The 14,949-nt window shown below is 36.4% G+C and overlaps 1 protein-coding gene across 1 annotated transcript in view; it reads right to left on the reverse strand.

The window, feature by feature from the left end:
* The window catches only part of PJA2 (praja ring finger ubiquitin ligase 2), a 59,374-nt gene that overhangs the window by 19,296 nt on the left and 25,129 nt on the right, over positions 1-14,949 (reverse strand). Inside the window, exons 5-6 of the mRNA XM_012473937.3 lie at positions 7,674-7,859; positions 1,673-1,855 (exon numbers count right to left, since the gene is read on the reverse strand). Of these exons, the coding sequence (XP_012329360.3) occupies positions 1,673-1,855; positions 7,674-7,859 (369 nt within the window). The remainder of the gene's footprint in view (positions 1-1,672; positions 1,856-7,673; positions 7,860-14,949) is intronic.

A 14,949-nucleotide genomic window follows, 5' to 3' on the forward strand; every position in this document is an offset into this window, starting at 1 on the left:
AACCATAATTGCCTGCCAGCATGCATAGATGATGCTAAACAGATGATTCTTTCATCTGCTGAACACTTTGAGGAATTACTTTGCATAATGGAGAGAGAAGACTTCCAAATTGATAAGGAGTGCAATAGGAAGGAAATGGGGAGACATAGGAGAGCGAGGAAATGAGAGAAGCATCAAGATCAGCAATACTGGGACTAGGTAAATCCACTTATTCCCCATAATGTATGGGAAGCCAGAAAATGTGTTTTAAGAGTGTGGGAATGTTTAAGGTAGAATTACAAATTGCATAGCTGTAACGAAATCCCATTTCTACTTCCACAAAATGGTGATAGTCTGTTCTCCACACATTTTCCCCCTCTAGGGAATAAGAACAGGAAAGGGCAAGAAAGATCTCAAGAAGATGTTCAGTTTCCCATCTGAAACAATTTGGAGAAGTAGCTAGCACACACAGAAAGAGAAACTAAAGACACAAAGGAGGCCTTAAAACATGTGTTCTAGGCCAGGCACAATGGCTCACACCTGGAATCCCAGCACTTTGGGAGGCCGAGGCGGGTGGATCACAAGGTCAGGAGTTCAAGACCAGCTTGGCCAATCTGGTGAAATCCATCTCTACCAAAAATAGAAAAAAATTAGCCAGGTGTCGTGGCAGGCACCTGGAGGCTTAGGCAGGAGAATGGCTTGAACCTGGGACGGCGGTTGTAGTGAGCTGAGACCACGCCACTGTACTCCAGCCTGGGCAACAGAGTGAGACTCCGGCTCAGAACAAAAAGACAAACAAAAAAAAAAAACCAAGCAACCAACAAACAAAAAACACATGTTCTGGAAACCTGAAGAGGTATCAGGGGACATAAGTGAGTTTTTTCTTATTGATTTTTCTGAATTTTCTGAAATGGAATTTTAACTGGAAAAACAAGACAAATTCGTACAGAGAAAGAAACAAGGGTAAGTCTACCAAGATATCTTTTTTGCCCCAGAAAAAGTAACAAAAGGGATCAGTTAGGACATGCTTTCTACATCTCAAAAGTTACCTGCTTTCATTGCGCTGCTATACATTTTAAAGATACTATAAACCAAAACAGTTAAATTCTGAGCATTATATCATGATAAGTAACAATTCTACAATACACTTCACTTATATGTTACTTTCATTTGAAGCTCACTATTCTTTGTCAAGCATAAAGTAAATTAAATGCTTTCAACATCTCTAGGAAAGTAAAATTTTATTGTCCATATTTTATACACAGAAGGAAAAGGAAGAATAGGGAAGGAAAACTATTCTTATGATTTTCTGATTCAACCACAGGTTTTAAAATTCAAGTAGTATTCATTAAGAAGCTATTTTTTAAAGAATTATGCTAAGTGCAATAGGACATGTAAAGGAAAAATTTAAAAATCAGAAATCCAAAATTCAAAAAAAGTATATAAATAACTAGAATAGAAGGTGAGCTTCAAGAGAGCTAAAGGTCAAAGTAAGAGGTCACTGACTGGAGGAAGCAGGAAAGGGTCCAAGTAGGAAGTAACATTCGAAATGATCTTTGAAGAAGAGAACTAACAGATGGGAAAATTAGAATATTTCTTAGCTAGCAGAGATTTAATTTTCATAATTTAGAATCATGAACTCATTCTACTCAAGGAAGCTAATTAAGCATGCTGATAACATTGTGCTACATACCTCCAATCCACATCTAAGTCTTCACTCACACTGGAGTCATCCTCCAGGTTATTGTTACCATCCAACATGAAAGCTGGCTGTGCAAATTCATTGGCAGGTTCATTTCCCTCATCACTGCTGCTTTCATTGACTTCATTGTACTGTAACCAAGGAATTTCTCCCTCCTCCAAGGATGTCTGTTCCCTAGTACAAACATTTTAAAAGAAGAAAAAAAATATTGTTTTTAAACATACCATAACACTATCTTTAATTCTATTCCATGCAAGTGGACTCTGTTGAGTTCTAAGCTCTTGGTACTTTTATGATTCTAAAAAACTGTCTTTCTTAACTGCAGAATTATGTAAAAAAGAAAGAAATCAGTTGTAGGGTCATATGTATACAGAAATAGTTCCCAATTACCTAGAAACATATTTATTGGATTTACAAATTATCTATGCTGTTTTCTCCTTTTGTAAAAGGAGAAACATAAGAAAAATCCATCCCCAACGATTTGAATTTTAAAACACTGCTCTTGAGTACTTTCCCTTCGCAGTTAAAATAAAATCTGAATTCCTCAACCTGGCCTACAAATCCCTAAATAACACATGCTTTCTGCTCAGCCCACTTCTTCAATGGCATCTCTCAGCACTCTTCCCCCAGCTACTATACTCCTACTCTTCTTTCTACTTTTGTAACACATGGAGATCGTCTCTACCTTGGGGCCATTTCCTCTACCTAAAATGTTCTTTCACTGGATTTTTACCTTGCTACTTCCTTGTTGATGTTCATGTCAGATTATAAGTCACCTCCTCAGGGGGGACTGTCTTGACATTCAGTTTAAGTAGCTCTCCAGTTGCTGATTACCACATAGCTCTGCTTATTTAAATTATAATATTTATTTTTGCTCAACATTTTCTTATTTGTTTACTGTCAGTCTATTCCTACTAGAATCTAACTACACAGGAACAGAGACATACAAATCGAAGATACAGATCAAGAAAATAAGGAGGATATAAAGGAAGCATTTCAAAACAGGAAGAAAAAAAAAGGACTCATTAGGCTGGGTGTGGTGGCTCACGCCTGTAATCCCAGCACTTTGGGAGGCCAAGGCAGGCAGATCACTTGAGCCCAGGAGTTTGAGACCAGCCTGGACAACATAGTGAAACCTTGTCTCTACTAAACGTACAAAAAATTAGCTGGGCGTACACCTGTAATTTCAGCTACTCAGGAAGCTGAGGCATAAGAATCACTTGAACTTGGGAGGCAGAGGTTGCAGTAAGCTGAGATCACGCCACTGCACTCCAGCCTAGGCAACAGAGCAAGACTCTGTCTCAAAAACCAAAACAAAAAAGGACCTCATCAACAAATGATACCGGGACAACTGAGTATTCGCCTGGAGGGAAGGAGGTTAAATCCCTTAAACTTTCGCTATACTTTTTAAAAGTACATGTGCATATGTACCCCCACTCTCACTTAAAAAATGAATACTAGAAGAATCATGAAAGAAAACTGTACAAAAATTTCCGTGTCATTCTAAGCATGATATAAAACCCTGAAGTCACAAACAGACTCATAAATTCAACAACATTCACATTAAAGAAGATACGGAAAAGTCAAAACACCAAAAATCTGGACATGAAACTCAAATTAAGAAAAGTAAACTATAATACAAGAGAGACAAAGGGCTTTTCCTGAATAAACAGAAGCTTAAAATATAAAACCAAACTGTAAGAAAAAGATTAAAATATATCAACAGAAAGGGGCAAAGAATATAATTAGTTAGCAGAAAAGGAAACTCAAATAGCCATTAAATATATAGAGATGCTCTGCCTCATTTATAATAAACAAAATGTAAATTAAAACAACAGTGAAATGTTTCAACTATTAGCTAAAATAAAAAATTTTGTTAGTACCCTATGTGTTGGTGAAGCTTTGAAGAAAGGCAATTCATATAGTGTTGGTAAGAAAGTAACTAATTTAAGTTCTCTGTAGAGAAACTTGGCAATAGCTATAGATTAAGTTTGTGCATACTCACTGACCTAGTGGTTCTGCTGCCAGTTATTTCTCCTAAACAAGTATGCACAATTTTCTTTTTTAGTACTACTTACAGTAGCCAAAACTGTCCACCAAATGAAACTGGTACACCCAGGTAGTAATACACAGTAAGTCCTCACTTAACTTTATAGACAGCTTCTTAGAAACTGTGACTTTAAGCAAAACAAGGTAGTACTATACAGATTTTTAAAAAGAATAAAGGAAATCTATATGTATGAATATGGAACAATCTAAAAAACAGACCTATAAACAAAACAAATAACAAAGGCAAGGTGTATACATATGTCTATACAATGTGTTACCAGTTATATAAAAAAATGAAATGGAATGTGTACATATATATGCTTTTATATGTATAGAAGATCTTTATAAGTTCAAAAAGGAAGCTGATTATAATGATTTTTAATTGGTCTTTCCATACTATCTAAATTCACTTTTTATTGTGTATAAATCCTTATTTTTAAAACAATTGTAACTTCGTCTGTTTATCAAGAGAAGTTCAACCAGAAATAGCTACCCAAGCCATAAACTGTTAGCAATTCATTAAATATTTCCAAAGCACTAAAACTTGTATCATTAAAAGGTAAATTTGTATTCACTCTTACTGGTATTTCAGAAACTATCCCTTCAATTACGCAAAGTACAATAGTGAAAAGAACTGTTTTAGTTACATGAGTCATGTGACCAATTATTAAGGAGTCACACAGTTGTCTGTATATTTAGCCTAAAGACAGCTAAAACTAACAGATGTTTAGTGGACATTTACAATGTTAAAACCTTGAAGGTTTTCTTAATTTCAATCAAAGTAGAGGTTCTTTTCTCCCTTTGGTCAAAGCTTTATTGGTATTATCTGGACAACTCAAGCTTTTGAAAATGTACTAATTTATTCCCATTTTTTATTCTTTCTGCTCCACCCCAGATATTAGGAGTTTATTCCTGCTGGATTTAATTAGGTTGTCATAATTATGCAATTGACAATTGGTGTACTACATCATTCTGAATGCAAAATATATTAATTGGAAAGAGACTTGTGGATCTACACACATCATGGTAATACAAAAACTACCTTACTAAATTAATAGTCTGAATCACTATTAGAAAATAAAATCTAGGTTAGAGAAAATACGTATGTAATCATAGATTCATCCAAAAAAAGCTGCTAGCTCTAAGAGCAAGTCTAAGGAAGAAAAATGTGAGAATAAAACCATAACTTGGCCAGGTGCAGTGGCTCACACCTGGAATCCCAGCACTATGGGAAGCCGAGGTGGGTGGATCACCTGAGGTCAGGAAATCGAGACCATCCTGACCAACATGGTGAAACCCCATCTCAACTAAAAATACAAAAATTAGCTGGGCGTGGTGGCACACCCCTGTAATCCCAGCTACTCGTGATGCTGAGGCAGGAGAATTGCTTGAACCAGGGAGTTGGAGGTTGCAGTGAGCTGAGATGGCGCCACTGCATTTCAGTCTGGTAACAGAGTGAGACACTGTCTCAAAAAAAGAAACAAATGTAATTTGGCACTGCAGTAACGTAAAAGACTAATTTTGAAAAACTGAACTTCTTAAATTACCAACATTCAGTATCTCTGCTCTTGCTTTCTCTTGAGCCTAGAAAGTTCTTTCTGAATCCAAATTCTCATCTTTAAGAACTCAGCTCAAAAGTCAATTCCAAAGAGACATCCTCCCTGACCATTCTAATTAATATGTCTTCATCACATACCTTCTTTCCCATTACTGTTTTATTCCCTTCACAGTAAACATTACAGTGTGTAATGTACTGGGTTTCTATCTTGGTTATCATCTGCCTTTTCTACTACAATGTAAGCTTCATGAAGGAATGTTATTTGTCTTGCTTACTGCTATAACTCCAAGACCCAACACAATGCCTGGCACAAATTAAATGATCAATAAATATTTGCTGAGTGAATAATTACTAACACAAATGACATATGAATAATTAATACTTAGTAAACTAAACTAATAGTGATTAAAAGCAATCAAATATAAAATCAAGAAGCTGGGCGCCGTGGCTCACGCCTGTAATCCCAGCACTTTGGGAGGCAGAGGCAAGGCAGGCAGATCACCTGAGGTCAGGAGTTCAAGACCAGCCTGGCCAATGTGGTGAAACCCCATCTCTACTAAAAATACAAAAATTAGCCAGGCATGGTGGTGGGCACCTGTAGTCCCAGCTACTTGGGAGGCTGAGGCAGAAGAGTCACTCGAATGTGAGAGGCAGAGGCTGCAGTGAGCCAAGATCGTGTCACTGCACTCCAGCCTGGGCAACAGAGATCGAGACTCAGTCTCAAATAAACATACACACACACACAAAAACACACACACGTATGTATATATATATTTTATATATATAAATATATATTTATTTTTAATAGAAAACAGACTATTTTTAATACCAAAAAATAAATATAATACATTTATTTTTTTAAAAAAATATAACACCATATATTTATTTTTTAAAAAACAGACTATTTTTAATACCAAAAAATATATAAATTACATATGTATTTTATATGTATATTTTTATATATACATTTATATGTACACATATATGTGTATGTGTATACATAATATATGTCATGAAGAGGAAAAAAATGCCAACTCAACTTACCACTGTCATAATCAATTATGTTTGTGAATTTCTTTCTTTATAGATTTCTCTACATATTTGATTTCTAGATTTTCTTACAGGATTAATCAATCTCAAGCTGAAAATGTATATGCTTGGAGGAGTACAAGTTTTAATATTAGTCTAGATTGGAAGAGTTCTTTTCCTAAAAAACCATAATTTACCAAAACAGTTCCCAGAGACTATGAATTAGAACCAATTATCATAGAAAAAAATTTAAATTATCAAAAAGATATTCTCCTACAATAGAACAAGAGGCCTAGATGGTTTCACAAGTGAATACTAACAAACTTTGAAAGAATAAAAAAGCTATTTAAGCAACAGATGCAAAGAACAGAAAAAGAAAAAGGAAAGCACACACATTCTCTTAGCAAAGCAAGTACCAAACTGATATTGAAACAAAAAACTAAAAGGCAATTTGCATTTAGGAATCTTAATATAAAAATCTCATGTAAAATATTAGAATCTAGAAGCCCATTAAAATAACACTAAACCATGACTGTGATCATATTTGGTTTATTTCAAGGAGCAAGAGAAGTTGAATATTAGCAAATCTAGTTATAGAACAATTCCTCAGCATCCGGGCAAAAGTGAAAAATCATTATGATTATTTCCATTGATGCTGAAAAGGCTTTAAAAAAAATTCTACAAACTTTCTTGCTAGAAACCCATAAAATAATAAAAGGCTGGAAGACAGCTATACCCATTCATTTACATCTTGTCTATCGCTACTTTTATACTGCAACAGTAGAGGTAAGTAGCTGCAACACAGACTGGACACAAAACCAAAAATATTTATTATCTTACCCTTCATAGTATGTTTGACAACCCTTAGAGTCTTAGAGCCTTCCCATTAAAATTAGGAAAGAACCAAAATGATTATCATCAATCACTGATATTTTGGAGATATCATCCAACGCCATTAGACAAGAATACGAACACTAGCTTTTGCAACTGTCTCCATTTCTGTGAATGAATCACTAATTTCCCTCTTGAGGCTATCCTTTCTTCCTTGAGCAATGACAGTCAAGTTAGGAATCACCCATTCATAACTTAACCAAAATGACATTTTAGGTGCCCAACTTTTCTTATTAAAGCAAAGTGGAGACACATATTCTATCTCAATAGAGGATACTGAAGTTATCAGTATTTTCAACTTAACTGTTCTTTTTAAAATACCAAAAGCATAATGAAAAAATCAGAGGGGCCTATTGGTTCTACATAAGGCTTATAAATCCAATTAATAGCATATCCAACATTTGAATGTGATAGATACCATTCTTGTATAATATACAGCAAAATAAACCTTACTGTGAAACATACCCTTCCTGAAGAGATAATTCTTGGTTTTCTTCTTCAGGGCCACTGCTATCACTGTGTAGCTCAGGTTCATTCTCATCTTTTCCTGGCAGAGTCTCCCAGCTTTCATCACTTGAAGATTGATCTTTTTCTGTACCAGAAAATCGATGAGGCAAAGAAGCAGACCATTCCCCATCACTGCATTCAGAACTGCAAATCAGAGAGAAATAAACTATCATTTTGTGTTATTTTTATCATTTGGGGTGTTAACCAGATGATATGGTTTGAATCTGTGTCCCCATCAAATCTCAGTGTTGAACTGTAATCCACAATGTTGGAGATGGGGCCTGGTGGGAGGTGACAAGATCATCGGGGTGAATCCTTCATGAAGAGTTTAGCACTATCCCCTTGGTACTGTTCTTGTGATAGTGAGTGAGTTTCCACCAGATCTGGTGGTTTAAAAGTGTGTGGCACCTACCCTCTCACTGTTTCTTGCACCTGCTCCCACCAAGTGAGACACCTTGTTCCCTCCTCTGCCTTCCACCATGATTGGGAGCTTCCTGAGGCACCCTAAGAAGCAGAAGCCACTCTGCTTCCTGTACAGTCTGCTGAATTGTGAGCCAATTAAACCTCTTCAAATTCCCAGTTTTTAGTATTTGTTTATAGCAATGCAAGGATGAACTAATACACCAGACATCATGGTATAGAGTGGAGTGCCGATGCACACATGTTTCATCAGATGCTAATTCAATCTTTAGAATATTAAAAAAGTAAATACATGCAGCAGAATATAACTTTCAAAACAATATGGCATATGGCAAGTTATGGAATATATCACTTTACTTTCTCTTTTTTTGTTCTTTTTTTTTCTTTAAGTGATGATTTTTTTGTTTTGTTTTTAGACTGAGTTTTGCTCTTGCTGCCCAGGCTGGAGTGCAATGGCGCAATCTTGGCTCAACACAACCTCCGTCTTCTGGGTTCAAACCATTCTCCTGCCTCAGCCTCCTGAGTAGCTGGGATTACAGGTATGCGCCACCACGCCCGGCTAATTTTGTATTTTTAGTAGAGACTGGGTTTCTCCATGTTGGTCAGGCTGGTCTTGAACTCCTGACCTCAGGTGACCCACCTGCCTTGGCCTCCCAAAGGGCTAGGATTACAGGTGTGAGCCACTGTGCCTGGCTACTTTACTTCTTCTTTCACTACATTCAGGGTACCTAGATAAAGGCTTGTCATATTTTAGACTTATTTCTAAATAAATTTTTAAATACAATTTGGTAATCTTAAATGCTACCTGGAATAAATATAAGTAGACTTACTGTATATCTAACATGACTAAAACAACTTTCAAATTATATACTGGCAACTAATGACATATTTTCTATGAATAAATTCCTACTATTACTACTTAGTAAAAAGTTAACTGTCTTTTTCCTTCTTTTTTCCCAAAGAACTTTAAAAGAAGTGATATTCAAATGCATAAAAAGCAGTACTAGCAAAACTTCACTACCCTTAGGTAGGACTGTGAACACAAAATAAATTTCAGTTCAAGAGAACAGTTAAAGAAACAAAAGGTACACTAAATAGGATTAATAAGGAAGCACAGAAAATTACTTTTAATTACATCTAGCTTTAGCCAATTCGGTTACATTTAATTACCCTTAGTTTTTAAAGAATTAGTCATCTTATACTATCAAAGGCTAAAATATTACTTATCAATGTTGAAAAGAAGTCTTAAATGCCCCCTCCAACCATATCAACTATTCTGGTGAAGAATCTCCTCAAAGATTTATCTATGTTCACTTGACTTGGAAAATCAAAAATAATTTTAGTTCACATTTTTGAAAGGAAGTGATAATTAGTAGGAAATTACATTTTTAATGATGATTATGTCATTTATATGTAGTTAGGGATTTCTTTTATTGACAGATGAACTCAAAAGATCAAGATGCTATTAACAAGCAGCAGCACTAATCTAAGCTCTGAGAAGTTTAATAGAAGCAAAAGCATAAAATCAACTGCCAATTTCCAGTAAACAATGGATGGCAGGGCACTAACATCCTTGAAAAGGAAAGCTAAACAGCTAGACAGAGCAACTAAAATGTGTTCTTTCAACTGTGCCTGAGCCAAAGTTTCTTGTACTCCATACAATTTCCTGTGACCCAAAGAATAATCTAAAATAAACAATTTCTAGATTTATATAAGTGTCAAAAATCCAACACAGAAAATAGTTTTAAAGGAGCTTATTGAGCTAAGTTTCCTTGACTGAGAATCTTCTAAAATTCAAAGCTAAAATATGAACTCCCATTATAATACGTCTTTAACAATTAGGGTAAGATTTTTATATAAATTTGTAGCAATACTTAATATATATATAAAAGAGGAGCTTGCCGGGTGTGGTGGCTCACACCTGTAATCCCAGCACATTGGGAGGCTGAGGCGGATGGATCACCTGAGGTTGGGAGTTCAAGACCAAACTGACCAACATGGAGAAACGCCATCTCTACTAAAAATACAAAATCAGCCAGGCGTGGTGGCAGGTGCCTGTAATCTCAGCTACCTGGGAGTCTGAGGCAGGAGAATCGCTTAAACCCCAGGAGGCAGAAGTTGCGGTGAGATTGTGCCATTGCACTCCAGCCTAGACAACAAGAGCAAAACTCTGTCTCAATAAAAAAAAAAAAAGCTCATTTTTTTTGAACATTTCACTCAAAGTATGATCTTCCAGAGAGATAACATAAAAAAGTCCTCACTTTTCCAGATTCATCAAATAACTCATGGAATATCTCTAAACTTCAATACAAAAGGAATGTCTATGATCAATAATCAAGAGAAGCCTATGTTATGGATTGGCAAACTACTACAGGCTTGGGTCCAAACCTGGCTCTGCTGCCTGTTTTTTAATGGTTTGTGAGCTAAACATGGTTTTACATGTTTATCTTTAATTTTGCCTCTTAGTCAGCAAAGCCTAAAATATTTACCATCTGCTCCTGTAAGAAAAAGTTTGCAGACTCCAGGCTTATCTCATTATTACTCACGATACCTAACCTTCAAGGCTAAGGAGACAACTTTTAAATGTATGTCCCCAGCCCCAACCACCACACTAAGCTTCACAATCACTAACTACCCTCTAAGCATTTTGAGATTTTTCACCTTCCTTGTCAAAAGTTATATTATAAAATTCATCTGTCAGATGAATCCCTTTCTTGATTTTTTATCTTTTTTTTTCCCCCCTGAGACAGAGTTTCACTCTTGCTGCCCAGGCTGGAGTACAATGGCACAATCTCAGCTCACTGCAACCTCTACCTCCCAGATTCAGGCGACTCTCCTGCCTCAGCCTCCTGAGTAGCTGGGATTGCAGGTGTGCACCACCACGCCTGGAGAACTTTTGCATTTTTAGTAGAATCGGGGGTTTCACCATGTTGGACAGACTGGTCTCGAACTCCTGACCTTAGGTGATCCACCAACCCCACCCTCCTTTGTTATTTTTTAATGCTATCACCATGCTCTCATTCTGGAAACACTTATTTTTTGACTCTTCACAAACTCCCCGCATTCAAATCCTTTCTTTTTTTTTTGAGATGGAGTTTTGCTCTTGTTGTCCAGTCTGGAGTGCAATGGCGCAATCTTGGCTCATCACAACCTCTGCCTTTTTTGGAGTAATACTATAAACGTACTATCTGATATATAAATTGAAGTGATGGTAGTATTCAGAATGCATTTTAAGGGAGTGGAATTAAATTTAGGAACACCAATTAATAATTGACTATATAGGTCTAATTTGGAGAAAAGCATGTGAACCAGGGTTTTTCATTTTAAGAGAAATGGAGAAAAAGGAGCTAGACTATAAGAGCCATTGTGCAGAGAAAAAACAGAAAGTAAGAAAGGATTTGCAACCGGACATGGTGGCTCACGCCTGTAATCCCAGTACTTTGAGAGGCTGAGGTGGGCGGATCACCTGAGGTTGGGAGTTCAAGACCAACCTGACCAACATGGAGAAACCTCATCTCTACTAAAAATACAAAATTAGCTGGGCGTGGTGGCACATGCGTGTAATCCCAGCTACTCAGGAGGATGAGGCAGGAGAATCGCTTGAACCTGGGAGGCAGAGGTTGCAGTGAGCTCAGATTGCGCCACTGCACTCCAGCCTGGTGACAGAGCAAAATTCAGTAACCAAAAAAAAAAAGAAATAAAAAGTTCTCAAAGTAAAAACTAAAGTACTATTTTGATCCTCATATGATCCCTCACTGGTATTGACCCCTTTTAGCACTTAAGAGTTGTATTTAAAAAGCAGACAACTATAATTTACTCAAATGTTACTCTACCCATTCAATTGTGAACTAAAAAAACTTCATATAAAGAATGAAATTACAGACAAAATTTTTGCACAAATCCTAGGCAGAAATATGCTATGGAAACATAAAACCAATCAAAAGCAATCTTTCATTCCCTAACTCCACAAGGTACTTGTTAGTTTGTTCTTTCTGTCATTTATCACATCCACTATAGGAGCCTAGGAAAAAGTGAAATTTTAGATATTTTGTTATCTGACATAATCTAAGCATTCTGGAACATTCCACCACTATTAACACTGAACTGTAATGTAATACAGTGATACAAATGGATTTTGTCCAAATCTATAAGGCTGCTTAATTTCATTAATAAGGTCCAGATGGCTATCATTTTTGACTTGTACCTGCCTTTTGTCACTTTCTGGTCTTTTTCCTTAATATCAGGATACTGTAATCCCATGAACTCCCTAGCTTATCTGCAGAACAAACACATTTATACCTAATGTGCTCCTTCCAAACTTCTATAAACTTGAAAACAAGATAAAAAGGTTTGCTAAAATGTCAGAGCATGTGCTTTAAGATCTGTCCCTTAGCTGCATATAGATGTTTTATTTGTTGAGGGCAGTACCAGGTTGTCAGAGAAACTCTTTCTTCGTGGCTTTCAGATAACCTACACAGAATAGGAAAGGCACTTTAATTCAGTCTCACAATAATAAATACATATATCTTGTCTTCTTCACAAAGCTAGTGAACCCTGTGGGAACAGGGACCATTATGATTTGTATTAACAGGGCATGTGGAACAAAGTCTGGCACTTAAGAGGATTTCAACAAATCCTTTAATATATCATAGTGAAGTCAACTAAATGGCTAATATTCATCTTACTTCCCAGCAACATCGACAAAACAAGTTGTCCCAACATTTTACCATAAGTAAGTTTTTTTTTAATTTTAAGCAAAGTTAAGTCCTAAGGACGCAAAGATTCTGCAAGAAACCTCAAATGCTATAAGGAATGGTCAGTAGATGGCAAGCCTCTCTTCAGAGCAGTTAGGCCCAAGGTTAATTAAGAAGTGCTAATATTGCTGAAAGGCTTTTTTTAAACTCAGGATCTTATCTTCAAACAGTTCCTAAACTTCTCAAGGTGTATTTCAAAAGAGCAGGGTACTAACCTTAGCTCTTTGGTCTAATTCTAAGTCTGGTAATTATATGCTGCTTATTAAAATTCCCCTTGCAGTTCTAATTTAATAAGGTGGTGCTCTGCTCAGTTCTTGTCAAACAGCTCAGAGCAATGCTACTAGCTGCAAATGCTTATCCCATAGAATGTAACATTTCAGATGTGATTAAGTGATCATTTAGAATTTTTCAGGGAAGAAGGCAATCATGAATTCATTAAAATATTTTCTACTTATAATCCATATTTTAAAATATGTAGCCAAATTTCCTATATCTGAAAGTGCTGGCCGGGCGTGGTGGCTCAGGCCTGTAATCCCAGCACTCTGGGAGGCTGAGGTAGATCATTTGAGGTCAGGAGTTCAAGACCAGCCTGACCTACATGGTGAAACCCTGTCACTACTAAAAATACAAAAATTAGCTGGGCACGGTAGCATGCCTGTGGTCCCAGTTACTAAGGAGGCTGAGGCACAAGAATCGCTTAAACCTAGGAGATGGAGGTTGCATTAAGCAGTGATCACACCACCGCACCCCAGCCTGAGCAACAGAGCAAAACTCTGTCTCTAAATAAATAAATTTAAATGCCAAAATGAATTTTAGTTATATTTTTAATGAGTTCTATTTTGGTTATTATAAGCATGACCAAAAAACCTTTTCAAATGTATCAGCTTTTAAGCATTACAAAGCAACAAAAACTAAAAAAAAAAAAAAGTTCAGAGACTCAAATTAAGCAGAAGTTCTTATACTTTCCATCCAAACCTGAGAAGATTAGTGTTACCATTTCTCCAATCTACTGATAGGAGAACAACAATGAAACATCAGGGAGATGAACAAGGGCAAAATGAAACTAAATAGAAGTGTATAGCTATTAAATTTCAACCTTTAGCTGGTACCATATTAAAAAGGCACCCTGGCAACTATAATCCTTTGCAGGGAATAAGGGTAGAGGCACAGGAAACAGCAGCATATAAATGGAGTTTCTGTACAGAAATGGAATAGTCTGTACAGAAAACTGTATAAACAGTTTGAAATGAGATCCTAAAACATACCTTAAGGCTTATGGATAAAAATATAAGTACAGTCCTAGGCAGAACCATTATCCTTTAGAATTCATTCTATGATTCTTAAAACAAAACAAAGTACTTTCATCATTTTGGCATACCCTAACCACAGGCTCTGTAGTCAATATATTACTAGCAAGGTAAAAGGACAAAGTTTCTATTAACTATAAATGTTTTTTCCTATCTATACATTCTGTTTGTAAAAAAAAAAAAATCTATCATTGTTCAGAATATTGACATCACTTAAAAAAATTAAAAATCCTGTAATCCCAGCACTTTGGGAGGACGAGGCGGGTGGATCACGAGGTCAAGAGATTGAGACCATCCTGGTCAACATGGTGAAACCCCGTCTCTACTAAAAATACAAAAAATTAGCTGGGCGTGGTGGCGCGTGCCTGTAATCCCAGCTACTCAGGAGGCTGAGGCAGGAGAATTGCCTGAACCCAGGAGGCGGAGGTTGCGGTGAGCCGAGATCGCGCCATTGCACTCCAGCCTGGGTAACAAGAGCGAAACTCCATCTCAAAAAAAAAAATAAAAATAAAAATAAGTAAGAACAACAAGAATTATAAATAACTAAGAAAACATCTTAAAACTATCAAAAGTCTAGGGTCCTTCAAGGCTAAGAATACATTTCTACTGCCAACCACCCTCAACAAAGAAAATCAATTTAAAAACCAGGAGCCAAGAAGACTACCCTTTCTCTAGGGGTTGGCAAACAATGTAACAATTTCATCAACTTTATCATATGACATTATAACTGACAATAAAAAGCAAGCAGAAGAG

Source organism: Aotus nancymaae, unplaced genomic scaffold, assembly GCF_030222135.1.
Source record: "Aotus nancymaae isolate 86718 unplaced genomic scaffold, 86718_ANA_hifiasm-v0.15.2.pri h1tg000014l, whole genome shotgun sequence".
NCBI lineage: Eukaryota > Metazoa > Chordata > Mammalia > Primates > Aotidae > Aotus > Aotus nancymaae.